We start from the raw sequence: 24,932 nt of genomic DNA on the forward strand, positions 1-24,932 counted from the left end.
AACTTCCAGCACAATGTTAAATAGGAGTGTGATAAACGGCATCCTTGAGAGACCATGTTTTGAGTAGCCAAGATCTGGTTCATTCATTCAACAAACATCCACTATGGAATTTCACTGTGTACCAGTACCTGTGATAGGCAGTGATGAATAAAAGAGCCATGTTTTTGCCCTCGTGCAGTTTAGACTTTAGTGGAGGAGGACAGAAATGAAGTAGCAAATTATGTAATGAGGAAGAAAAGGAGACATGAGAATGTATGACATGGATGGAGTCTAGAAAGACTTATCTGGGGTTGTAGGATCTGAGTTGAGATCTGAAGGATGGTTAAGTATTGCTTTAGAGAAAAAGAGGAACAACATGCGCAGACACCCTGAGATAGGAAGAAATGTGGTTGGAAACACAGCAAGAAGGCTAGTGGGTCTGGAGCCCAGAAAGCAAGGGGAAGTGGAGGTAGGCGGGGGAGAGATGGTATACAGCTTTGGATGCCACAATGAGAATTTTGAACTTTAGCCTGACAGCAATGGGATGCCCTTAGAGAATTTTAAGGAGAAGAATGATATAATCAGATTTATGTTTGAAAAATATCACTCCGGCTATAGTTGGTAAATAGACTTCTTTTGGAAGCTGTCATCGAGTTGACCCCTGACTCATGGCAACCCCATGTACAACAGAATTGAACTGTTGTGATCCATAAGGTTTTCATTGGCTGATTTTCAGCAGTAGATTGCCGGGTCTTTCTTCCTAGTTCATCTTTGTTTGGAAACTCTGCTGAAACCTGTTCAGCATCATAGCAAAACACAAGCCCCCAATGACAGATGGGTAGTGGCTGCACATGAGGTGCATTAGCTGGGAACTGAGCCCAGGTCTCCAGCACGGAAGGCAAGAATTCTACCACTGAACTACCAATGTCTCTTTGGAAAATGGACTAGGTGGAGGATAAATGCTCAAGAGAAAATGTAGGAGACCTAGATGGGTTGAGAAGGCAAGATTATACAAGTCCAGTCAAGGCATAGCTGGTGGCTTGGTCTAGGGCAGTGGTTTTCAAAAGAGGTTTATGAGTTTGAAACTATTTTCATAATAATATTAAGAACTTATTTGCTTTTTTCACTGTTATTCTCTCATGAGTGTACACTAGAGTTTTCCAGAGGCTACGGAGACATATGCTAGCACAACAGATTGTAGAAGAAGATATGAGACTCCAGCTGCTTCTATTAAGCCAGACATTGATGAGAGTTGCAAAAATAGAAAGCAATGCCCTTCTTCTCATTAAATTACTCTTCTGTTTTTGAAAATCTAGTTATTTTTCATTAAAAAAAGTTTATGTCAATACACAATGGGTTTATTATTGATACTTTTAAATGACTTAATAGATAATGATTTTAAAACTTTCTCAGTTTTAGTTTCAAATAACAGTAGTTAGTTATATGAGAGTCGCTGGCTGCTGTAAACAGTTAACGTCTTGGCTGCTAACCAAAAGGTTGGAGGTTTGAGTCCACCCAGAGGCCTTGCAATCTACTTGCAAAAAAATCAGCCATTGAAAACCCTATGGAGTACAGTTCTACTCTGACACACATGGGGTCAGACTCGACAGCAGTTGGTTTAATTATTAATACAGTAACATTGCTAGATAACCCACAGTAACGAAAGCTGTTTGGGGTCCTCAATACTTTTTAACAGTTTAGAGGGGTTCTGGAAGCCAAAAGTTTGAGAACTGATGGTCCAGGGTGGTGGCAGAGGAGATGAAGAGCTGTTGCCTGGTTGGCAAGATAATTAAGTGGTTAACATTGGCTGGATCTGGTTACCCGTTGGAAGTGGGAAATGAAGGAAAGGCAGGAGTTGAAGTGACCCCTGGGTTTCTGGCTTGCACAATTGGGAGGGGGTGCTGAAGAAGACCTGGATGTGAAGGGGAAGATGAGGAGGCCAGTTTGGTTCAGCTGAGTTGGAGTTAGCTGTAGAACACCCAAGTGGAAAAGGACTGTAGGTTTGTTACTGTTGTTAGGTGCTGTTAAGTTGGTTCCAACTTATAATGACCCTATGTACAACAGAAGGAAACACTGCCTGGTCCTGCCCCATCCTCACAATCATTACGCTTGAGCCCATTGTTGCAGCCACTGTGTCAATCCATCTCATTGAGGGTTTTCCTCTTTTTTGCTGATCCTCTACTTTACCACACATGATGTCCTTCTCCAAGGACTGGTCCCTCCTGATAACATATCCAAAGTATGTGAGAAGTCTCACCATCCTTGCTTCTAAGGAGCGTTCTTGCTGTACTTCTTCCAAGACAGATTTGTTCGTTCTTCTGGTAGTCCATGGCATATTCAATATTCTTCTCAAACACTGTAATTCAAAAGCATCAATTCTTCTTTGGTCTTCCTTATTCATTGTCCAGCTTTCACATGCATATGAGGTGACTGAAAACACCATGGCTTGGGTCAGGCACAGCTTAGTCCTCAAAGTGACATCTTTGCTTTTTAACACTTTAAAGAGGTCTTTTGCAGCAGATTCTCCCAATGCAATATGTTGTTTGATTTCTTGACTGCTGCTTCCATGAGCATTGATTGTGGATCCAAGTAAAATGAAATCCTTGACAACTTCAATATTTTCTCCATTTATCATGATGTTGCTTATTGGTCTAGTTGTGAGGATTTCTGTTTTCTTTATGTTGAGGTGTAATCCATACTGAAGGTTGTGATCTTTGATCTTTGTAAGTGCTTCAGGTCCTCTTTGCTTTCCGCAAGGAAGGTTGTGTCATCTGCATATCGCAAGTTGTTAATGAGTCTTTCTCCAATCCTGATGCCCTGTTCTTCTTCATATAGTCCAGTTTCTCGGATTAGCATACAGATTGAATAAGTATGGTGAAAGGATACAACCCTGACACACAATTTCTTGACTTTAAACCACGGAGTATTCCCTTGTTCTATTTGTACGACTGTCTCTTGGTCTATGTATAGATTCCTCATGAGGACAATTGAATGTTCTGGAATTCCTGTTCTTAGCAATGTTATCCATAATTCGTTATGATCCACACAGTTGAATGCCTTTGCTAGTCAACAAAACACAGGTAAACATCTTTCTGGTATTCTCTGCTTTCAGCCATGGTCCATCTGACCTCAGCAACGATATCCCTCGTTCCATATCCTCTTCTGAATCTGGCTTGAATTTCTGGCAGTTCCCTGTTGATGTACTGCTGCAACTGCTTTTGAATGATCTTCAGCAAAATTTCACTTGTGTGTGATATTAATGATACTGTTTGATAATTTTACATTCTGTTGGATCATCTTTCTTTGGAATGGATATAAATATGGATCTCTTCCAGTTGGTTGGCCAGGTAGCTGTCTTCCAACTTTCTTGGCGAAGACAGGTGAGCGCTTCCAGCGCTGCATCTGTTTGTTGAAACATCTCAATTGGTATTCATCAATTCCTGGATCCTTGTTATTCGCCAGTGCCTTCAGTGCAGCTTGGATCTCTTCCTTCAGTACCATCGGTTCCTGATCATATGCTACATTGTGGAAAGGTTGAAGTCAACCAATTCTTTTTGTTATAGTGACTCTGTGTATTCCTTCCATCTTCTTTTGATGCTTCCTGTGTCATTTAATTTTCCCCATAGAATCCTTCAATATTGCAACCTGAGTCTTGAATTTTTTTTCTTCAGCTCTTTCAGCTTGAGAAATGCTGTGCGTGTTCTTCCCGTTTGGTTTTCTATCTCCAGGTCTTTGCACATTTCATTATAATACTTTACTTTGACTTCTGGAGCCACCCTTTGAAATCTTCTGTTCAGTTCTTTTACTTCATCATTTCTTCCTTTTGCTTTAGCTACTTGACATTCAAGAGCAAGTTTCAGAGTCTCTTCTGACATCCATTTTGGTCTTTTCTTTCTTTCTTGTCTTTTTAATGACCTCTTGCTTTCTTCATGTCTGATATCCTCGTTGTCATTCCACAACTCGTCTGGTCTTTGGTCATTAGTATTCAATGCATCAAATCTATTCTTGATATGGTCTCTAAATTCAGGTGGGATATATTCAAGGTTGTACTTTGGCTCTTGACTGGTTCTAATTTTCTTTAGCTTCAACTTGAACTTGCATATGAGCAATTGATGGTCTGTTCCACAATCGGCCCCTGGCCTTGTTCTGACTGATGATACTGAGGTTCTCCATCGTCTCTTTCCACAGATGTAGTCGATTTGATTCTTGTGTATTCCATCTGGTGAGGTCCACTTGTATAGCCTATGTTTATGTTGTTGAAAAAAGGTATTTGCAGTGAAGAAGTTGTTAGCCTTGCGAAATTCTATCACCAACCTCCGGCGTCGTCTTTATTACCAAGGCCGTATTTTCCAACTACTGTTCCTTCTTTGTTTCCAACTTTTTCACATTCCAATCACCAGTAATTATCAGTGCATCCTGATTGCAAGTTCGATCAATTTCAGACTGCAGAAGTTGGTAAAAAATCTTCAATTTCTTCACCTTTGGCACGAGTGGTTGGTGGATAAATTTGAATAAGTCATTTTAACTGGTCTTCTTGTAGGTGGATGGATATTATCCTATCACTGCCAGCGTTATACTTCACGATAGATCTTGAAATGTTCTTTTTGATGATGAAAGTGACGCCATTTCTCTTCAATTTGTCATTTCCAGCATAGTAAACCATATGATTATCTGATTCATGATGGCCAATACCAGTCCATTTCAGCTCACTAATGCCTAGGATATCATTCTTTATGCATTCCATTTCATTTTTGATGATTTCCAATTTTCCTAGAGTCATACTTTGTACATTCCATGTTCTGATTACTAGTGGATGTTTACAGCTGTTTCTTTCTGTTTTGAGTTGTGCTATAACAGCAAATGAAGGTCCCAAAAGCTTGACTCCATCCACATCATTAAGGCCGACTCTACTCTGAGGAGGTAGCTCTTCCTCAGTTGTAGTATGAGCGCCTTCCAACCTGAGGGGCTCATCTTCCGGCACTATATCAGACAATGTTCTGCTGCTATTTATAAGGTTCTCACTGGTCAACTTTTTTTTTTCAGAAGTAGACTGACAAGTCCTTCTTCCTAGTCTGTCTTTGTCTGGAAAGTCAGTTGAAACCTGTCTACCAAGGGTGACCCTACTGGTATTTGAAATACTGGTGGCAAAGCTTCTCGTATATAAAAGTCTGGAGCCTAAAGGGAGGTCTGGGGTGGTGCTAGAACTATGAGAGTTGTTTCATCTGTGAGTTTCCTCTCCTCAGGCGTGTCACAAGCTCTAGGAGGTCAGGGACCGGGTTGGGTGCTTGTTACCTAGGTATGCACAGGGCATCAGCTTAGCAACTACTCGGCAAGTGGGTGGGTCTGGGTGGCACCTTCATATTCCTGTGACAACAACAACCTACTTCTTTAGGTGCTTTTGCCATGGCAGCCACGAGGTCTGTTGGGAAAGAGACTGTGATCATTAAACAGAGGGTGAGAGCAAGAAGCTTGCGGGGGGAGTGTAGCCAGATGCCACCAGGTGACTCCATTTGCCATCATGAAACCCAATTACACCAAAGAGCACTAATGGACCAGGTGCAGTCTTTTCCTTGGGTATTGAAGTTGAAAAAACTCCTTCATGGAGTTAGTGGGAAAAATTCTCAAAAACCAACTGGCAAAACACATACACAAACAAGTGAAGAAGCCAATCAAATTCACCACCTCTCTCCCCAGGAAATAGCCTGGTTGTCCTCGTTGTTGTTAGTTGCCATCGAGTTGATTCTGGCTCATGGTGACCCCTTGTGTTACACAGTAGAACTGCTCCATAGGATTTTCTTGGCTGTAATCTTAATGAAAGCACATTGTTAGGCTTTTTCTTTTGCGGTATCACTTGGTGGATTTGATCTGAAAACTTTTAGGTTAGCAGTCCAGAGCAAACAGTTTGAGCCTCCTAGGGACCTTCTATAACCTGGAACAGTGCTAGTTCCTCTCTTAAACTAGAGGCGTTTTATACATCACTTACAAAAGGGGCAGGCATCCCAGTGCTGAGCTGAGCCAAAGTCAAAAGGAAAAATCAGTAATACTGATCCTGCTTTTATTTAAAATTTTGATATTTTGTTCATCATGGGCTTCTTACATTAATTTTTACTGTTTAAAATATTGCATTAAAACGTTTATCTCTCATGAATGAACCTGGAAAACATTTTCTGAGTGAGATAAGTTAGTCACAAAAGAACAAATATTGTATGGTCCCACCTATATGAAATATCTAGAATAGGCAGTGTATGGAGACCACAGTTTATTAGTGGTTACCGGGGGTGGGGTGATGGGAGGGGGAAAGAAGGACTCAATGCTTAGGGGACACTGAGCTTCTGTTAAGGGTGATGGAAAAATTGGGGAATGGATCAGGGTGACGGTTGAACAGCATGATGAACATAATTAATGTCATTGAACGGTACATGTGAAGATTGTTGAAATGGCAAATGTTTTGTTACATATATATTTACAAAAATATTATTTATCTCTATTACTGAGTTTTTTGACACCCTTCTTACATTTGATTCCTGAAGTGGTGGTTCTCTTGGCTCACCATAGTTTGGTCCTTGAAAAAGCCTCCGAGAAGCACCTCGTGCCTCACACCAAATTAGAGCACCTCAGATGAGCCAGGACCTCACAATTTCTAACAACGGGCCGTGTGGTTTTGTATCACCCAGGTTTCACGGCAGATTCCCTAGTCACAGTCGGCTTCACGTTGCCCTGTTTGATTGTCCTCATGGTACTTGTCACCCTGCCTTAGGTATCATCCTTTCCCCATCCACAGAACATAAACCTCACGAGGGCAGGGAGCTTGTTTGCTTTGTTCACTACCGATTCTGCAGTGCCTAAACTAGGGCCTGATACAAAGTAACCTGTTGCTGTTGAGTTGATTCCAACTCACAGCCACCCTGTATGACAGAGTAGAACTGCTCCATCGGATTTCCAAGACTGTAGATCTTTACCGAAGCAGACTGCCACATCTGCTTGGGGCAGCTGGTGAATTCGAACCACCGATCTTTCAGATAGCAGCTGAGCGCTTAACCACCGCACCACCAGGGATCCTCAAAACAAAGTAAGTGCCCTATAAATATTTCACGAACAACAACAGCTAATGTTATCAAGCACTTGCTGGGTGCTAACCAGCTCACATTTAGATCTCATGTAATTCTCACAGCCACCTTGTGAGATCGGTGTTATTATTGCCCCAATTTTACAAGTGGAGAAATTGAGATATAGAGAGAGTATGTAATTTACCTAAGGTCATACAGCTAGTAAGCGGTGAAGCTGGGATTTGAACCAGGGCAGTCTGACTCAAGAGCAGGGTTTCTCAGCCTCAGGGCCAGTGATATTTTGAGTTGAGTAAGTTTTGGTTGTGGAGGGCTGTTATGGATTGAATTGTGTCCCCCCAAAATTTGTGTTGGAATGTCAATCCTTATCCAAAACAAAAACCAAACCCGTAGCCGTGGAGTAGATTCTGACTGATAGCGACCCTATATCCATGTTACGCCACTTGGAAATAGAGTTCTCTTTGTTATGTTAATGAGGCCATGTCAGTGGAGGGTGTGTTTTAGGTCAATCACTTCTGAGATATAAAAGGAGCAGATTAGGCACAGAAGCAAGCAAGCACAGATGGGGGAGACAGATGCCATCCCACATGAAGACTGCCGAGGAACCAAAGCACAGAAGCCGAAGAGACAAGACCCTTCCCCTAGAGCTGAGAGAGAAAGCCTTCCCCTAGAGCTGGTGCCCTGAATTTGAAATTCAGAAATAAATTCAGAAATAAATTCCTGTTCATTTAAGTCACCTGCTTGTGGTATCTCTGTTACAGCAGCACTAGATAACTTAGCTAACTAAGACAGGAGCTGTCATGCACTGTGGGATGTTTAACAGCTTCCCTGGCCTCTACCCATTAGATGCCAATAGCAGCCCCCCAGTTGTGACAACCAAAAGTTGACTTCAGATATTGTCAAATGCTCCCTGGGGGGCAAAATCACCCCCGTTGAGAACTCTAGAGGTTTTAATTGTTGTTGGGTGCTGTGAAGTCGATTCTGACTCTGTAGAACTGCCCCATAGGCAGAGGCCTAACTGGGGGTGGGGGCAGGGAGCAGGGAGGCACTTGCCCCAGGCACCGCTTGAGGCAGGGTGCCAATTAGCAGTTTCTATTGGCCGGCACAGTTTCGTCTCCAGCTGTGAGAGATCATTCAGCAATTTAACACTAATTGCCTGCCCTAGGCACTATGTTCATAGTTAGGCCCCTGCCCATGGAGTTTTCTTGGCTGTCATTTTTACAGGAGCAGATCACCAGGTCTTTCTCCTGCAGAGCTGCTGGGTGGCTTTGAATGGCCAACCTTTCGGTTAGCAGCCACCGCCTGTACCTAAAAACGGCTGCAAATTTTTTGCTCCTCTTCCTATTGAGAGGAGTCCCGGTGGCGCAGTGGTTAAGAGCTCAGGCTGCTAACAAAAAGATCGGCAGTTCGAATCCCCCAGCTGCTCCTTGGAAACCTTATGGGGCAGTTCTACTCTGTCTTATAAGGTTGCTAAGGGTTGGAATCAACTCGACAGCAACAGGTTTTGGTTTCCCATTGAGGGGGGAGCCAAGTTCCCCTCCGCTTATAACTGGGCTGGCCTTGGTACTGCACCTGAACAATACAATGTTGTGGGTGTGCCATTCTGGGAATCCCTTGCAACTTCTGCCTGCTCTTGAAACACAGCTGCCGCACTCCAAATAGATAGGCCAGGTGTGGACCTCAGTTGACAGCTCCTGCTCAGCTCCCAGCCAACATCAAGTTCCAGCCGTGTGAGAGTGCCATCTTGGACACCCAGACCATAATGAGCCTTCAAATGACTCCAGCCCCAGCTGATTTGTGATGTAACTTCATGAAGGCCCCCAAGCAAGAACCACCAGCTGGGCCCAGTCAACCCATGGAACTGAGAAAGATAAAAACTGTTTCTTTAGGCCTCTCAGTTCTGAAGTGGTTTGTTCCAGGTGCAATAGACAACTGGAACAGTCACTAAGCTGCGAGTTTCCAAAAAGCAGGGATCTCATTCTTGTCACCTCCAGATCTCTGGTCCCCAACCCAGGGCCTGGTAAGGAACAAGTGATTGGCCAATATTCCTGAAGTAAATGAACGAAACACACCACAACTCACTGTTCACCCTGAGATAGAATAGATTTATTAGCAAGAGGTAATCAGGAAACATGTATTTTTACAAAAATGGAAATTTCTGTTTTCCAAACAAGCTGTAAGTTGAAATATTTTAGGACTTGAAATAGAATTCTCAGACCACTAGGTATTGCTTACAGCAAAAGTTGTCTGTTTGTTATAGTGGAGCATGCCTGCCACTTTAGAGTTAACTTGTGTTTTCTATACTGTACAATGTAAAAAATACATGGTAATATTCACAGAATAAGCACTACAGTACTATATTCCTGCTAGAAGGCATTTAGACAGGACTACAGTATATGCAATAAAAACACTTGGTTATTGATTTCCTAATTCTACAGTGTGGTACTAATCATCACAAGGTCTATAGACTTAGAGCATTTCAACATAAGCTTGTAGTGACCGTTTGGCGGCTAAAAGAGTAACAGTTACATTTTTGTGTTCCCGACTTCCAGTGGATGCTGGGCAACGGTCAAAGTCGACAGGACTTTGTGTTGTGAATCCGTTTCCCTCGGGAAGTTCCAGGGCCTCCGTCCAGTTTGATTGAGGCGGCTATTCATGCTATCAGATGTCATCCTAGAGCAAGGGGCTACGTGGTGCCTGAAAAAGATGGCGGCGTTGGTGTCGAGTGACATAGTTCTCAGTGGAGAGGACTCCCTTCCATCCAGGTTACTGGGAGGTGGAGAGTTTTGAGACCTGCAATTTTGGCTGAAAAAGCTGCTTTGGAAATTGGCATCACCATCAGCAGAAAGATTTGTCAATGACTGGACTTCAGGGTATGGTTGTCCCCCTCCCGCCTCCCTCCCACCCCCCACCCAGTTATAACAACTATATGGAACATGCTGGGCGGATGCCTGGGTGGCCGACTCAACCCAGGGGCCTGGGCTGGGGAAGGACGGAAGCAGGATTGGTGCTTAAGATTCGTGTATGCACGGGTTCTGTTCTCCCTTCTGAGAAGAGCAAGGGATCTAGGAAGGACAGACTAAGAGTACAGTTGTTTAAAAGAAGCAGGTGCTGCGGGAGACGGGGTGGGATGAGTGGGCGAAGTCTTAAACGGTGCAGAGATTCATATTCCGGCTCTGCAGGAGTCTAAGAACAACAACGGATTTGTATTCTTGGAGAAGCACATACTAAAGAAGAGAATCCAGAGAAACCAAACAAATATGTACAATATCATATAGCAAGTATACACAGGGGCAGCTGGGTCTGAGCTGGGACAGCTTCAGGTCGGAAGTTTTGGCTCTATTCGGAGAGAAGACTCGTAGAGGCTCTCCTCGTCCATTACAGAGGATTGGTCCAGCAAATAGTGGGTTACCTAAAAAAAAGAAAAGAGGAAAAGGAATGGCAGGGTTAGGGGGACCCCATAATACACTGACTGTGGACACCAGGCATCCCGAGGGAACCAGAGTCAGGTCAGCAAGTGAGGCAAAATTCACTGAGGTAAGAGGTGTTTTGTCTTAATGTTCTTATTTCATATTGTCTTAATATTAATATTACATTCAGTAGGGTGGTAGAATTCTTGCCTTCCATGTGGGAGACCCAGGTGATCCCCGGCCCATGCACCTCATACCCAGCCACCACCTGTCTGTTAGTGGGGGCTTGCATGTTGCTATGACGCTAAGCAGGTTTTAGAGGAGCTTCTAGACTATGATGAACTAGGAAGAAAGGCCTGGTGATCTACTTATGAAAATCAGCCAACGAAACACCTGTGGATTACAGTGATTCGATTCACAACCGATCGTGGGGATGGTGCAGGACCAGGCAGCATTTCACTCCTTCGCGCGTGGGGTTGCCGTGAGTAGGGTGCTGACTTGGAGGCGCTCACAACGACAGTAGAAATTACCCTTGATTGCTATTTCTTTGGTTGAGCACTAGACAAAGTGTTTTGGGTCCATGTTGCATTAAAAAAATGTATTAAAATGTCAATTGTAGAATCTGGGTGGTGGGTGTATGGGGTTCACTATACACTTCTTCCAACCTTTTCGTGTGTTTGAAAAGGTTCATAACACAATGTTGGGAAGACATATTTAAACATTAGGATTAGATACTATTGTGAGATGTTCACCCCAAGAGAGGCAAGTGGGGACTAAGACTGCGTGAGGGAAGAGCCTCCTTTTTGTCCCCTCACTTGGCTCACTCTGAGGCAAAATCTTAACATGGAAAATCATGGGAGATTCACCCATGGGATTTGAATGACTCCTCCTCCCTCCTCACCCTACTCCTGCTCCCCAGTGGGGAGCTGAACTCCTGTGCTTTGAATATGGAATGAGAGACCAGAGCCAGAGCCTCACAGGCAGCCCCCAGCTCCAAAGAGACTCTATTTGTCCATTGTTTGCAACTGAAGGTGCCTTTTCCCATGCAAACTATTATGGATTGAATTGTGTCCCCCAAAAGAATTCACGGAAGTCCTAACTCCTGTACTTGTAAATGTGACCCGATTTGGAAATAAGTTTTTCTTTTATTATGTTAATGAGGTCCTATCAGAGTAGGGTAAATCCTAAACCTAATCCCTTCTGAAAGGGCTCATAAAAAGAGCAGACACACGCGCGCGCGTGCACACGCACACGCGCGCCCCCCCCCCCCCCCTTCCTTCCCGTGCCTGACCCTGTGCCCTCCCTTCCCCCCCCCCCCCCCCCCCCACGGATAAGAGATCATGTGAGGATCCATCTACAAGCCAGGGAATGCCAAGAAAAGCCCGAGGCTACCAAAGCTGAAGGAGACAAGGATCTTCCCCTTAAGCTGACAGAGAGAGAGAGAGTCTAGTCCTGCTGACACCCTGAATTCAGAGTCCCAGCCTCCAGAACTGTGAGAAAATAAATGTCTGCTCTTTAAAGCCACCCACCTGTGGTATCTGTGTTACAGCAGTACTAGGTAACTAAGACAGAATTCCAGAAAGAAAAAAAAAATTTCTTCTTATGTCTGAGGAGCTGCTGATCGATCAATGCTTGAGGAAAATCAAGTCTGTGTTGCTTGACGTTTTGCCTAATTGATTCTCTCTACTACGGTGATGGGCAGAAACTGCTGTCTAGTATGCTGATTCATGAGTATTATGTCTAATCAATGATCCGCTCCCAGCATCTACGGGAAGACGGCTTCAGCTATCACAGTCTACTTTAACCCATAAACCAAAACCAGATGCTGCCGCGTTGACTCCAACTCATGGCAGCCCCATGTGTCAGAGTTCACTGTGCAACACAGGGTTTTCAATGGCTAATTTTTGGGAAGTAGACTGCCAGGCCTTTCTTCCGAGGCACCTCTAGATGGACTCAAACCTCCAACCTTTTGGTTAGTGGCTGAATGGGTTAACCATTTGCACCACCTAGAGACTCACCTTAAATATAGAAGACTAGCTAAATAAATGGATTTCTCTTGCCTCTCAATAGGGAATGATCTCTGAGATATGTTGTTAAAGTAAAAAGATTGATGCAGAGCAGTGTATAGTACACTGTTGTTGTTGTTAGGTGCTGTCGAGTCAGTTCCCACTCACAGCGACCTTGTGTACAACAGAAACACTGCCCGGTCCTGCGCCATGCTCACAATCGTTGCTATGTTTCAGCCTATTGTTGCAGCCACTGTATCAGTCTATCTCCTTGAGGGTCTTCCTCTCTTTTGCTGACCCTCTACTGTACCACCCATGATGCCCTTTCTCCAGGGACTGATCCCTCCTGATAACATGCTTTAGTATACTACATCATACTAAAAAACTTGGCTTGTGGTTGCATAGACACAAGAAACTGGTGACACAGTTGCCACGTGGCTGGGGACTTCTTGCTGGGTCTCCTTTTACATCTGTGAGGTTTGTAACTTGTGAACGTATTGCCTTTCAAAAATGGGCTGTACCTTTGCCTCCTAGGAGTTGCCCCTTGCCTTGGGGGAGATTCGACACGATCATAAATCATCCCATGGCAGATAAAATCAGACAAATTGGAAGGGAGAAACTGCTTCTAAGCAGGGAACAGAGAATAGGGAGGGCTTCCTTAAAGAGAGGGCATCTAAGCTGGGTCCAAGAGGATTCAGGAAGGGAAAGTGTTTCGGGGCGGAGGGAAAAGGGAGGAAGGCCGTCCACACAGAGCAACTGTGAGAAAGGAAGCAAGATGGGGAAAATGCAGCCCGCTTACCTTTGCTTGGTGTTCTATTTTGTAGGCAGTTTGTTGAAACTGTCGAATCTCTCGGATAATATGGGATATCTGTGGGAAGTAAGGAGAGTTTTAGAAGATAGTTTGCTCTGTTAGTGCCACCCCCCTCTTTGTGGAAGTACAGAAGGGGCATCAACAGCGAGGCCCTAACTCAGTCTCTTAATTCACATCACATTGCCTCCTAGAAGGGTCCACTGGGACATCAGGGTTTTCTTCAAATCAGCAATCTGCTTCCAAGGGTGGTACTTGTCAAGACTCTATAGGCTAATTATGCTCCGCGATTGAGTGGGGGAAAAAAAAAATCCCATTTAATCAGTGGTGTAAATCATCCAACATTGCTAGAACAGAACCCTATGGCTCCAGCGGAAGTTAAAGGCATCTGCTACTTTTTTAAGGGCTTAGTTATCTAGTGCTGCTATAACAGAAATACCACAAGTAGATGGCCTTAACACACAGAAATTTATTCTCTCATAGTCTAGAGGCTAGAAGTCGGAATTCTGGGTGCCAGCTCCAGGGGAAGGCTTCCTCTGTTGGTTCTGAAGGAAATGTCCTTGTCATCAATCTTCCTCTGGTCTAAGAGCTTCTCAGCGCAGGGACCTCAGGTCCAAAGATGAGCTCTGCTCCCAGGGCTATTTTCTTGGTGGTATGAGGTCCTCCTGTCTCTCTGCTCAGTTCTCTCTTTTATATCTCAGAAGAGATTGACTCAAGATACAACCTGATCTTGGAGATTGAGTCCTGCTTCATTAACATAACTGCCTCTAATCCTGCCCTCCTAACATCATAGAGGTAGGATTTACACCACATAAGAAAATCACATCAGATGACAAAATGGTGGACAATCACACAATACTGGGAATCATGGCCTAACCAAGTTGATACAAATTTTTGGGGGACACGACTCAACCCGTAAAAGGGCCTACTGTGTGCAAGACATGATACTCAGGGGCTTTCATCCTTTCAGTAGGACTGCATCTCAAGCTTATGTCTGACAGAGAAATCTTTTTATCAAACAAAATCTTATGTGGAAGCCCAATCTACAAAGCAGATAAAAGTGGAGGCTGTCTGGTTGCAGTGAGAGGCGGAGAAGGGGATACCTAGAAATCCTGCTCCCTGCTCAGAGGGGTCTCCTCGCCCCAACTCCCAGGGAAAATCTGAAAACTGTTTAGGAGGTGCTGCATATGAGCTAGTGATTTACTTTGACCACATAAAGCAAGTGTTTCTATGACAATGGAACCCCTGGTTGGTGCAGTTGGTAATGCGCTCTGCTGTTAACTGAAAGGTTAGAGGCTTGAGTCTACCCAGAGATACCCTGGAAGAAAGGCCTGGTGATCTACTTCCAAAAAATCAGCCATTGAAACCCTAGAACCCAAAAATATCCCCTGTAAGTCTTCTTCAAACCAAACAATAGTTTAGCTTCACAAGTAAAAAATGTCTGTCTCGAGCATTTTCCTCTTCTAAGATCTATATGTATGGGATCAAATTGACAACAGCCAGCTCGAAAGATTAGATAAGAACCTTGGGGGCAGTGAGTTTATGTTAATAGAAGAGGAACAACTCAGAAAAGGAGGGTGAGAATGGTTGCACAGCTGGAAGAACATAATCAATGTCACTGAATTGTACATGTAGAAACTGTTGGTGTATGTTTTGATGTAATTGGTGTATATTCTCAGCAACAACAAAATAAAACAAAACTTAAAAAAAACTCAAAAAAAAAAAAAAAAGAAAACCCTATGGAGCGCAGTTCTACTCTGACATATATGGGGTTGCCATGAGTTGGAGTTGACTCAATGGCCACTGCTTTTTTTTTTTTTTTTTTAAATATGAACAGTATCTGACGGGATGGAGAGGGGCATGGTCCCTGTGGTCCCTGGCCCAGGCCCAGCCTGGCTGCAGCCCAAACCCAAGCCCAAGCCCAAAGCCAAGCTTGTCTTTTACTTGGCGGGTGACCCTGGGCTGCTCACTTGACTTCTCCAAGCCTCCATCTGCTCTTCTGTAAGGTGAAGAATAAGAGAACCCACCTCTCAGACTGAAAGGATTGAAGAAGGCTCAAAAGAGCAAATCAAACCCATTGCCATCAAGTCAATTCTGACTCATAGTGACCCTATAAGACAGAGTAGAACTGCCCCACAGGGTTTCCAAGAAGTGGCTGGTGGATATGAACCGCCGACCTTTTGATTAGCAACTGAGGGCTTAACCACTGAGCAACCAGGGCTCCAAAGAAGGCTCAGGGTTCAGGGCCTGCCAAATGCTAACTGTGCATTAATGAGAGCGAGGTTTCTTATGGAGAAATGGGATTCAGGCTCTCAAACGAGTGCTCCATATCTAGCAAGCTCAGCCTGGTGGGCCCAGGGCTGGAGTTTGGGTTTTGATCCCCTCCCCGCCCATGGTGGGAAACGCACCATTCTCATCTTGGAGAAGTTAACCAGGCCGTCCTCCGTGTAGTTGGGCGTCCCCTCTTCGATGAAGGCCAGGTCGGTGAGGTACATCCCCAGGTAAGGGACACAGGGAGGGTCACAACTTCAAAGCAAATGGCATTTGTGATAGTTTTTTCACTTAAAAACACAAGACTCAACCAAGACCAGAACACCCCACATGCATTTTTTGCTTTGCTAGAGGCAAAGGGATTTCTATTCACCGAGAATAATGGTATGCTGTTGGGCCTGGGTTTGTCAGCTGGGTCTGAGGGCCAGTCCTCTGGGTGGTGGGTGGGTGATGTGGTGCTAACTGGGGCCTCTCACCCAGGCTGGGCCTTATCAGTCAGGTGTCTCCTCCCTGCCCGAGCCAGGAGGCCCTGCCTGACCTCTCTACCTTCCGTCCCAGACCCCATCCCTTTGGCAATGACCAAGAAACTTGCTGTCGCCAGCCTCCTCTCAGCCAGCCTTTCCTCTCTCTCACCACTGAAATGCTTCATCCAAACCCTACCCCAGAATCTCCTCAAGAGGGCTCTTCCGCTCCACCCCATTCCTGCAGTCACCACTGGTCACCCTATCCAGCCCCCTCGCCCCCTGAAGCAGGGGCTCTGTTACTGCTCTGTCCTGGGGCTGACAGTGCTTGTCCTGGTAGCCCTGGGTGAGTGCTGGGTAAGGGGGTGAGTCTGTGATGGAGCCCAGTGGCCACTATATTCTGGCAGGGCTTCATTTAGCTCTTTCAGGGGGACTCCTTGCACAGTGCTCCACAGCCTCCTCTCAGCTCAGCACACAGGTGACCCTCATTTCCAGCCCACCCCACCTTTGTCTGCTCATGGCTACTTGGCAATCCTGAGGGGTGGTAGAGCAAGAACAGAAACCTGACTTCTCCTTTACTTGCTTACTGTGATCCTGGCCCAGTCCTTTCCCTCTCTGGTCCTCAGCCTCAAAGCACTAAGACAATTTCAGGTGGCCTGAGAACTGATTAAATAACATTGGTTTATATGGTGAGAAAGGTATTGGATTTTCATTTTTTCCCCTACTGCTCAAGGAGAGAGCCTCAGTTTGGTGGTAATACGGCTTTGATACTTTCTAACACTCACCAATCTCCTCCCCCCCCCTTTTTTTTTTTTTTAAACAAATAGCAACAGATCTCCGGATCAGAGAGCTGGCAAACATCAGCAGCCTAACATGGTTTTGTTTTCACCTCCTTTATTTTTTACGGTAACTTTGTATTTATGGTGAGCATGCTGGTTCTTCCTTTTACTTCATGATAAAAAGTTCTTTTTCTTTAAATTTATTTTGGGGAGAAAAGTGAGTTCATTTGAAGGAGACACAAGTAAGTAAGCACAAATGCAGTTAGCACACGGGTATGGCAAAGTCGTGAAGGAGCTGGACACGTGACGTTTGGGAACCAGTGGGCAGAAGTGTTTTTCAAATTGTAGGCCATGACCCTTTCATGGGTGTTGAAATCAGTTTAGTGGGTCTTGACCAGACTTTTAATAAAAGAAAGAGAAATGGAGTAGCACAGAAAATATCAGAGTTCACTGCACGGAATAAAGGTATACACTGTTTTGTGAAATTCTGTCCCTATTATGCATATATGCATTTGTATACTGGATGGCAATGCCAAATACATTCTTGTTGTGGCTTGTGATAAAAACGTATGGATCACACTGGTCACTGTCAGGCCTTTTGGGGTCCTTCTGGCCTTTACAGTCCGTGATTATAACGCACCCAGCTTTTCATTTCCTCTCCATCTCCCTCCCAGTCTGAAGCACAAGACTTGTGGATCTGAGGGAGAAATAATGCAAAGATCTGACAAGTCACTCTGGAGGTGGAAAGTTGAGGTGGTTTGCTAACTGGCAGGTTCTGAGCAGCACCTCCCTCTTCACCGGCCACCTCTGCACGTGCCCCATGTGCATAAAGAACCTCTCTTCTTGGACTGAAGGAGATGGGAGGCCAAGTGGCTGCAAGCTGACCGTGCATGGTGGAAGGGCTCAGAGGGTTTCTGAAACACTGAAGGCCTTTCAGGTCTCTGACCACCCAACCAGTGAGAACCTTACCGTGGGGCTCAGGTGGGGGCTTATCTGATCACTGAAGTGGATTTCCCTGAGGTATTGGGGTTCACGACCCAGTTGTGGAAGGTGATGGATTTGCAACCGAATCATTTGTAAGTGGCACCCCCAGCTCCAGAACTTTCTGAGTGAGGAGCCTCAGAGAAGGGGCATGGAGAACACACACTGAATCAATTCAACCACACACACACACACACACACACACACACACGTGCTCGCGCGCGCATGCGTGCCGGCACACTCAGACAGCAAATCCACATACATAACCAACCAACCAAAATCCAGAGCCATGCAGGTAAGTGTATGGGGTTGTCAGAGTGACCAAGGTCGGGGTGGGGGACAGGTGTGGGGTAGAGGGCTGGTGGAGGGCACCGGAAGGGCACCATGGGGAGGGGACTGACCCATGCGGAGCATCTGAAAGGGAAACACGGAGTTATGGGCTTCAAGGAGGCAAAATACTCCAGCATCTGGCTACCTCTAAACTTCCCACATGGGCATCTGGCCTCCCTCAGGTGGCATCCCGCCTTGCCCTGGGTGAGCTTGTCCAACAGAGCTGACTTGGGGGTACTTCCTCCGTCAGCAGAGCTCTCAGACGGCCTCTGATGTTTCAGAAAGCAGAGAAAAGTGCCCCGCCCCTAGGTTCTCAAAGCTGCTTTTGGTTTTCTGGGCAGTGGCCAGAGGGGGCACACCAGTACCTGGTGACCCCTGGCATCCAGGCCTTCCCTGTGGTTGTTTGGAGCCCTTCCAACTCGATGTTTCTATCTACCAAGGAGCTCCTGATTATGTCAAGTGGAGTGACAGACATCAAGTGGCATCTGCTACTGAAAGCAAGATGTGTGTCCCGCCTATATTGAAATGGGGCTGGAGACAAGCACTTGCATCCACCCCGCCTTCCTCCCTCTCCCTTCTTCTCCCTTCTCTGCATGGCCCTCGTTGTGGGACAGACCCTTCTCTCTTCCAAGTCTCTACTGGGTCTGGTAGGGGTCTCCTCTTGTCCTGCTTGAGGCCACAGGAAGAGCATTCGGGCTGGGGGGGAGTGGAAGGGGCACTTGGCTGGGCTCTGTGGGCTGAATCCCTTGGGGTCATGGTCCAAGGTTCTGGCATGTGGTACAGGGCAATTAGGTATTGCAATTTTGAAAAAGAAGAAAAAAAATGCAATGGGGAGCAGAGTCCAATCTGCTTTGTGCCTCCTGTACACTAACAGCTTTGTTGTGTTATCAGCAAGAGGCCAGGCCTCTGCCACGTGGTCACAGGCAGAAAATGAAGATAGAAACATAGACAGTGAGTGGGCCTTCTTGAAGCCCCTAAAAAACCTGGAACTCTAGAACTTCAGCTTTTGGACTCATCATTATCACCTGGAGGGACAGAATTTTACTCCATTTGGAGGGTGCCTTGGGGATGGCCTGATGGTCAGCTAGCTCCTCCATAGCTATTCCCACCCTTAATTTAAGGGAACGGGGTGGGGGAAGCTTTTAATGAAGCAGCCTGCAATGAAAATCTGTCCGCTTTGTTTCTCCAAATCAAGTGTTCTATTCAAATTAAAGACAAAAGGTGCAGCTAATCAAATGTGTGTCAGGTTGAGATTAGACGAGGCATACAGAACTGGAATCAATTCCCAAAGCGTTCATGACCATATCTTACTGCTAAATTTAGTTCTCTGACAAATTTTGCAACGTGAACTGTGGGAAGGTTCTGGTTACTAGAAGGCTGAGAGGCGGGCACAGTCCCATGGGCTTCACAAGGGTGTGGGTTTGGGGAACGAGAAGGGGAGATAAGGTCATTCTAGGGATGCCTGGGCAGGAGACTGCAGGGACACATGAGAGTTGTAGGTGGGCCAGAGGGTTTTGAAGAGAGTGGCTGGAGGAAGCAATGATGCAGGAATTGGGGGTGAAGTGTTGGCTGGTAAAGGCAATAAGGCCAATCTCCAGCAGGGCTGCAGGCACAAGATTGACTATTTTAATGAGAGGCTGAAAAAGATGCCCAGAACACACGAACGGGGCTGAGAACCTGCATGGTGAGGCCCACCCCAGGGCCCCTTGTCTGGATGAGTCACCAACCATGCCCACCAGACTGTATCTCATATCGGTCTTCCAACTCTCCCCTGCCTGGCTAAACTAACCCCTAGTGTTCACGGCAGCATCGCTCTATGTGAAAACCTTAGAGCCTTAGGAGAAAGGTGCAAACATTTGCCCCAAGTCTGCTCGCTCCCGTCTTCCTCTGCATGGTCTACCCTAAGTCTCCATAGGCAAGAACCTGGTTTGCATGAAGGTCTCAGCTCCCTGAATGGCCAGAGGCCACTTCTGCCCTGTGTTGCAGGAGCAGAGGCATCTGGGAGAGGCACTTACACAGGCCCAAAGGTAACCTGAAAGAGGGAAGACAGTCAGGATGGGGACTCTGAGACAGAATGGGGGACCACGGAGGCAGTGAAGGCGGTGCGGACAAGGAAGCCATGTGAAGGAGGCAGATGGAGCAGCGCCCCCAGAGGCGGACGGACGGACAAGTTGGTGAATGCACGATGGGGCAGCTCCCCACAAGCACAGTCCACAGGGGCTCTGGGGAGCCCAGGCGGAAGAGAGACGGCCGGACAGCACAGATGGGTGGAACATCTGTCTGAGGACACAAATAAAGTGGACATGGTCAAGGCAATGGCACACGGAGCTGGCAAAGGACAGACCAAGTACAGCAAGAAGAAAACAAGAATAGGCAGCCACAGCCGGCAGAGTGGGGGTGAGCAGTTCGTCACAGCCACTGTCAGGCTGCAGGGTCTGACTGGTCCCAATCCCCAGGTTCAGGGAGGGGGTGAACTCCAGGGGGGCTCCTCTGGCAGTTATCATGTGATTCCTGGCAGAAAGAAGGAGAGCGGGCTCTCTAAGGAGCCGGGACCCCAGAGGCCTCCTGGGGTCTCTCCAAGGTCCAGTGAACAGCCAGTCAGGCAGGGAGAGAGAGGGTGAGGGCCAGCCCAACAGAGCATGTGTTCAGGGGACCACGGGCTGCACCATGAGGACATCTGGTGAATGAAAGGAGGGAGGGACTGCTGTGTGTACAAACAGCCTGGCTTCCCTGGGAGAGCGCTCCTGGGACCTCACCAGAAGCAGCCCAAGTCAAGCAGGGGCACTGGCCTTAGAGGCCAGCTCCGGCTGAGTCCTGGCTCTCTCACTGTGGTCATATGTCCTTGGCTCAGGCACTAGTTCTTCAGTTTCCTTGTCTGGAAAAATGGGATGTGAGAAGCTGCCTTATAGCAATGGTTTCCAATGGGGGCGATTTTGGTCCCCTAACCCCAAGTGACCTTTGAAATGCCTGGAGACATTTTTGGTTGTCCCAGCTGGAAGGGTGCCACTGGCATCTTGTGGGTTGAGGCCAGGGACGCTGCACATGGTAGTCTCCCGTGACAAAGAGTTATCCTGGTCAAAACGACAATCATGCGAGGTGAGAAACTCTGCCTTATAGGGAATGTTGATGGGGTTAAATGCATTTCTGGCTAGGAAAGCTCTTTGTAAACTGTAAGGTGCTATTATTGGTAAAACTGTTCTTTGATTCCAAGATGCCATTGTCTGAAAATGCTCTCTTGATTTGATGGCTACTTCTTTTGTAAACAAGGAAACACAATCATACTCAATGAATATATTGACTTTTTCAGACATATCCTGAAATACTAAGATGTAAAGAAAAAAGCTGCATTTTAGAATCAAGGAATCTGGCATCACTCTTATTATCATGGTTACTATGCTTGTTGGGATTCCAAAGTTCTTCCAGTGCCTCTTCCAGGAAACACCACCAAAACCCTGGAACTTACTTGGCAGACAATGAGGAACAAAGCTGACCTGCCCTCGGGGTCCAGGACATCTAGAGGTCTTGTGGGTAGACAGACAGACAGACAGACAGACCTCCTGTTCCAGCCAAGTGTGGCATGTGAATACCCCTGCAATGTGGTTCTATATTTTAAAAATAACAGTGACAAAACGACACACACTTACTTTTTCAGAGCTTCTCTCAGATTCTTAAATCTGCCCTCTGATGACACAAGCTTTTGGAGCTTATCAATCAAAGCTTTTGTCTAGAAGGAATTAGAAGCATTTACTCACACACGGCACACGTGGAGGCCCGCGGCTCTGGCCCACACTCCAGCATGCTCCTTTCCATGGCTCAGGTGAAGGGGGCCGAACCTCATTCGCTTTGCCTTGTGCAGGGCTGGGTGGATTTGGGAGGCTTCCCAGGCCTAGGAACCTTGCCCCTGAACTCCTTTGGAGTCAGACATGGATCCTTGTTTTGCGTGCCTATGCTCATGCAAACGCCTCTTAGAAACACATGGACGTGGGGCGTGGGGATCTGAGATTTGGTTTTGGCCCTCAGAAACACTGTGGGGTCCTGGGACCCAGGGCTTCGTAGCTAACTTTCAAAAGCTAAACTCAGAGCAGAGAAGGCTTGAGTTTTCATAATCTTGATCTTTTTCATGAACTACGCTCAAAAGATGGGATCATCTTCTCATACCTTCACTTTTACATGCCAGGAACACCACCCATGTACAAGAATCAAGACAAAAGATGGTCAATGAACTGATCATCAAAGAAGAAAAGGCCTTGCTGGAGAAGCGTACAGCCCATGACAAAAGGTTCTATCTGCTAAGTGACCAAGCCAGGCTGTGCCCATACATTCGGCTGCAGCAAAGTTTCAGGTGGCTGGAGTTTGTCTTGGAGAACCCACTGGGTTGGGTCTGGCTTTGCTCTCCTTTCCCTGTATGGCCTGAAAGGAAATGCCTTACCTCTGCGGTCCTCAGTTCTCTCATTTATAAAATGGTGACATGGATCAGTGACCGCCTTTCAGCTCTGCTATAAAAACTCAGAATGTGGCCGGGAAACCACGATGGAGGATGGTGATGTACCCTATGCCCAGAAGGGCCCTTCAGCCTGAGAAGGTAGTTCCTTGGGACATTGGCCACAGAGGCCAAGCACATGCCTATTCTTTGGGTCAAATTCTTATCTGAGAAATCTGCCCACAGAAAATGGCAATCTAACTCGTCATTTTGATGGAAGAAGAGATCAATGTGTGTTCTTCAGGGGGAAAGAATGGCCAAATGAACCATCCAGTCAACAAGGAGAAGGAACATGGCCAGATGGTTTAGACTTACCCCACTGAAATTAAAAAAAAAAAAAAAAAAGTGTGCTGCAACTGATGAAAGAGACAAGAGCCAGGAAAACCACACTGAGTCAAGGGCAGATGATCCTGATTTCACTTGACATGTCTACTCTCAGATGACTGGGAAAGACTAGATGCCCAGGCCAACCTCTGCTCCAGGGTCTCAACTTCTCTCAAGAAGGGGGTGATGGGTCTGAGCTGCACCCCTTTTTCCTCTTTTTTTCCACCCACCTACAGAGGAATGACCTGATACAGTTCAAGACTAGACATGGAGGCTGAGCATCCAGAGACCTGGGGCCTCACTGGGCTATGCCACTCACCCTTGGTGTGCCCATGGGCAAGTCACCACTCCTCTCACCTTGCTGGGCCTCAACTTCCACATCTGGAAAATGGGAGGGTAGGTCTAGGTGCTCCTGAAAAGCAATGCTGGTTCAGATATTCTAGAACTGTGAGTGACACAGAAGTAGATCAGGAGGCCCCAGTGGCTAGGTGACCATGGGTGAAGTGTCACCATGCTTAAAGGCCATGAAATGTACAGAGGATATTCTCTTTTATGAGTTTTTCTGTTTACACCTGGGACCAATTTGTGGACCTTAGCTGGGCACACCTTGATTCCTTCCACATCTTGTGCTTACTTGCTCTGTGTGTCTGTTCCTTTCTGGTTGTCATAGTCTGTCCAGGAAGTAGCTGTGTGGCCAGGAAACTACAGAACTTTCCCAGCTGCTGCTTAAAGGTGTGTTCCAACTTGAATCAGTTCAAAAACTTTCTGGCTGGGCCAGGAACTTCCATCCATTGACGCTCACTGGGGACACCAGGTCCCTGGATCTTGGGCATCTCTGGAGTGGGGACATCAGTGGGCAGAAATATGTGGATCCTTAGAATATGCCATTGAAGTCAGGGACCAAACGAGGAGACAGCCTTGGAGGTAGTGTCAGGAAGAAAAATGATTATATGGTTTCCCAAATACCATCCTTTCTTGTTCACCAAAGGATGGCCAAGGCTGCTCCCTCCCAAATGAGGAGGGTCATGCTAGAGGAATAAGGCCAAAAGATACTGTTAGCCAAAGAGAGGCTTCTGTCTCTACCAAAATACAACTGTCCTTGGGAGAGGTAACACATGAAACCATATTAGTCGTTTTTACCTTCCCATGGAGGAGTATCATCAGATCCTTTCCTAGGGAAAGTTTTATTTGCAGAGAAGGTATAGAGAGGGGTTGGAAGGAGAAGAAAGAAGAATGGAGACCAGAAGTTCCAAACTAAACCAGATGGCTTAACTCTTTTGTCCAGGGCAGAGCTGGACTTCGACATAATCCTTTTCTGCTTTGGGCCAGTACATTTAAAAGGGTGATAAAAATTAGCTGATGAGGCTACATTTCAGATCCTCTAGGAAATGTGGTCATTTTGGTCGGTTGCAAGTGTCTGTGGAATACCTGCCGAAAGATAGCGAGCTATCCCTGGATGGTGCTGACCAGGCCATGACCATGGACCCCAGAAGCCCTCGGAGCCATGCAGATGTGCAACTATAGTACAAGCTGAGGGGCTGGGAGAAGCCACTCTAAGTGTGTCTTAGAGGCATACCTGAATGTACTGTCAGAGGCATCTTTGATTTTTGGACTGGGCCAGCTGGCCCAGGCTCCTGCACGACATCGTAGAGTGCAGGTCAGCTTTGAAGGTTGAAGCCACGTGCCCTGACCTCTAACCACCCTTGATTTATACTCTTCAAAAAGAATGGAAGACTTCAGATGGCCAAGGTGGTTCCTCCAAACTCCACAAGGAGAGGGATGATAAAGAATGAGGCCAAGAAATTCACGAAGTGTGAGTACCAAGAAACCTACAGTGGCATGGGAAAGTGGAGCCTGATTTTGAAGGCCTCTGGAAAAGATAACATCAGCCAGGTGGTACAGGGCAGGGGAAGCAAGACATTGGCTAGGAATGGGCCCCTCAAACCCTGTAATAGCCCTGCCTGTATTGTGACAGGCCAAATCAATCTGGATGAGTTGGAGGCTCTGAAGCAGCCTTGCTCAACCCCTGACTTCAGAAG

The 24,932-nt window shown here is 46.3% G+C and overlaps 1 protein-coding gene across 2 annotated transcripts in view; it reads right to left on the reverse strand.

The window, feature by feature from the left end:
* Nucleotides 1-9,130: 9,130 nt before the first annotated feature.
* RASGRF1 (Ras protein specific guanine nucleotide releasing factor 1) overlaps nt 9,131-24,932 on the reverse strand; it is a 118,120-nt gene continuing 102,318 nt past the window's right edge. The window contains exons 24-27 of one of the 2 annotated variants that reach the window (XM_004387484.2): nt 21,734-21,813; nt 15,676-15,793; nt 13,259-13,327; nt 9,131-10,455 (exon numbers count right to left, since the gene is read on the reverse strand). In XM_004387484.2, the coding sequence (XP_004387541.1) occupies nt 10,363-10,455; nt 13,259-13,327; nt 15,676-15,793; nt 21,734-21,813 (360 nt within the window). In that variant the 3' untranslated portion in view covers nt 9,131-10,362. The remainder of the gene's footprint in view (nt 10,456-13,258; nt 13,328-15,675; nt 15,794-21,733; nt 21,814-24,932) is intronic. The other variant, XM_004387483.1, reaches the window with a different exon arrangement.

This window comes from Trichechus manatus, unplaced genomic scaffold (genome assembly GCF_000243295.1).
Source record: "Trichechus manatus latirostris isolate Lorelei unplaced genomic scaffold, TriManLat1.0 scaffold00186, whole genome shotgun sequence".
NCBI classification, from domain to species: Eukaryota; Metazoa; Chordata; class Mammalia; order Sirenia; family Trichechidae; genus Trichechus; species Trichechus manatus.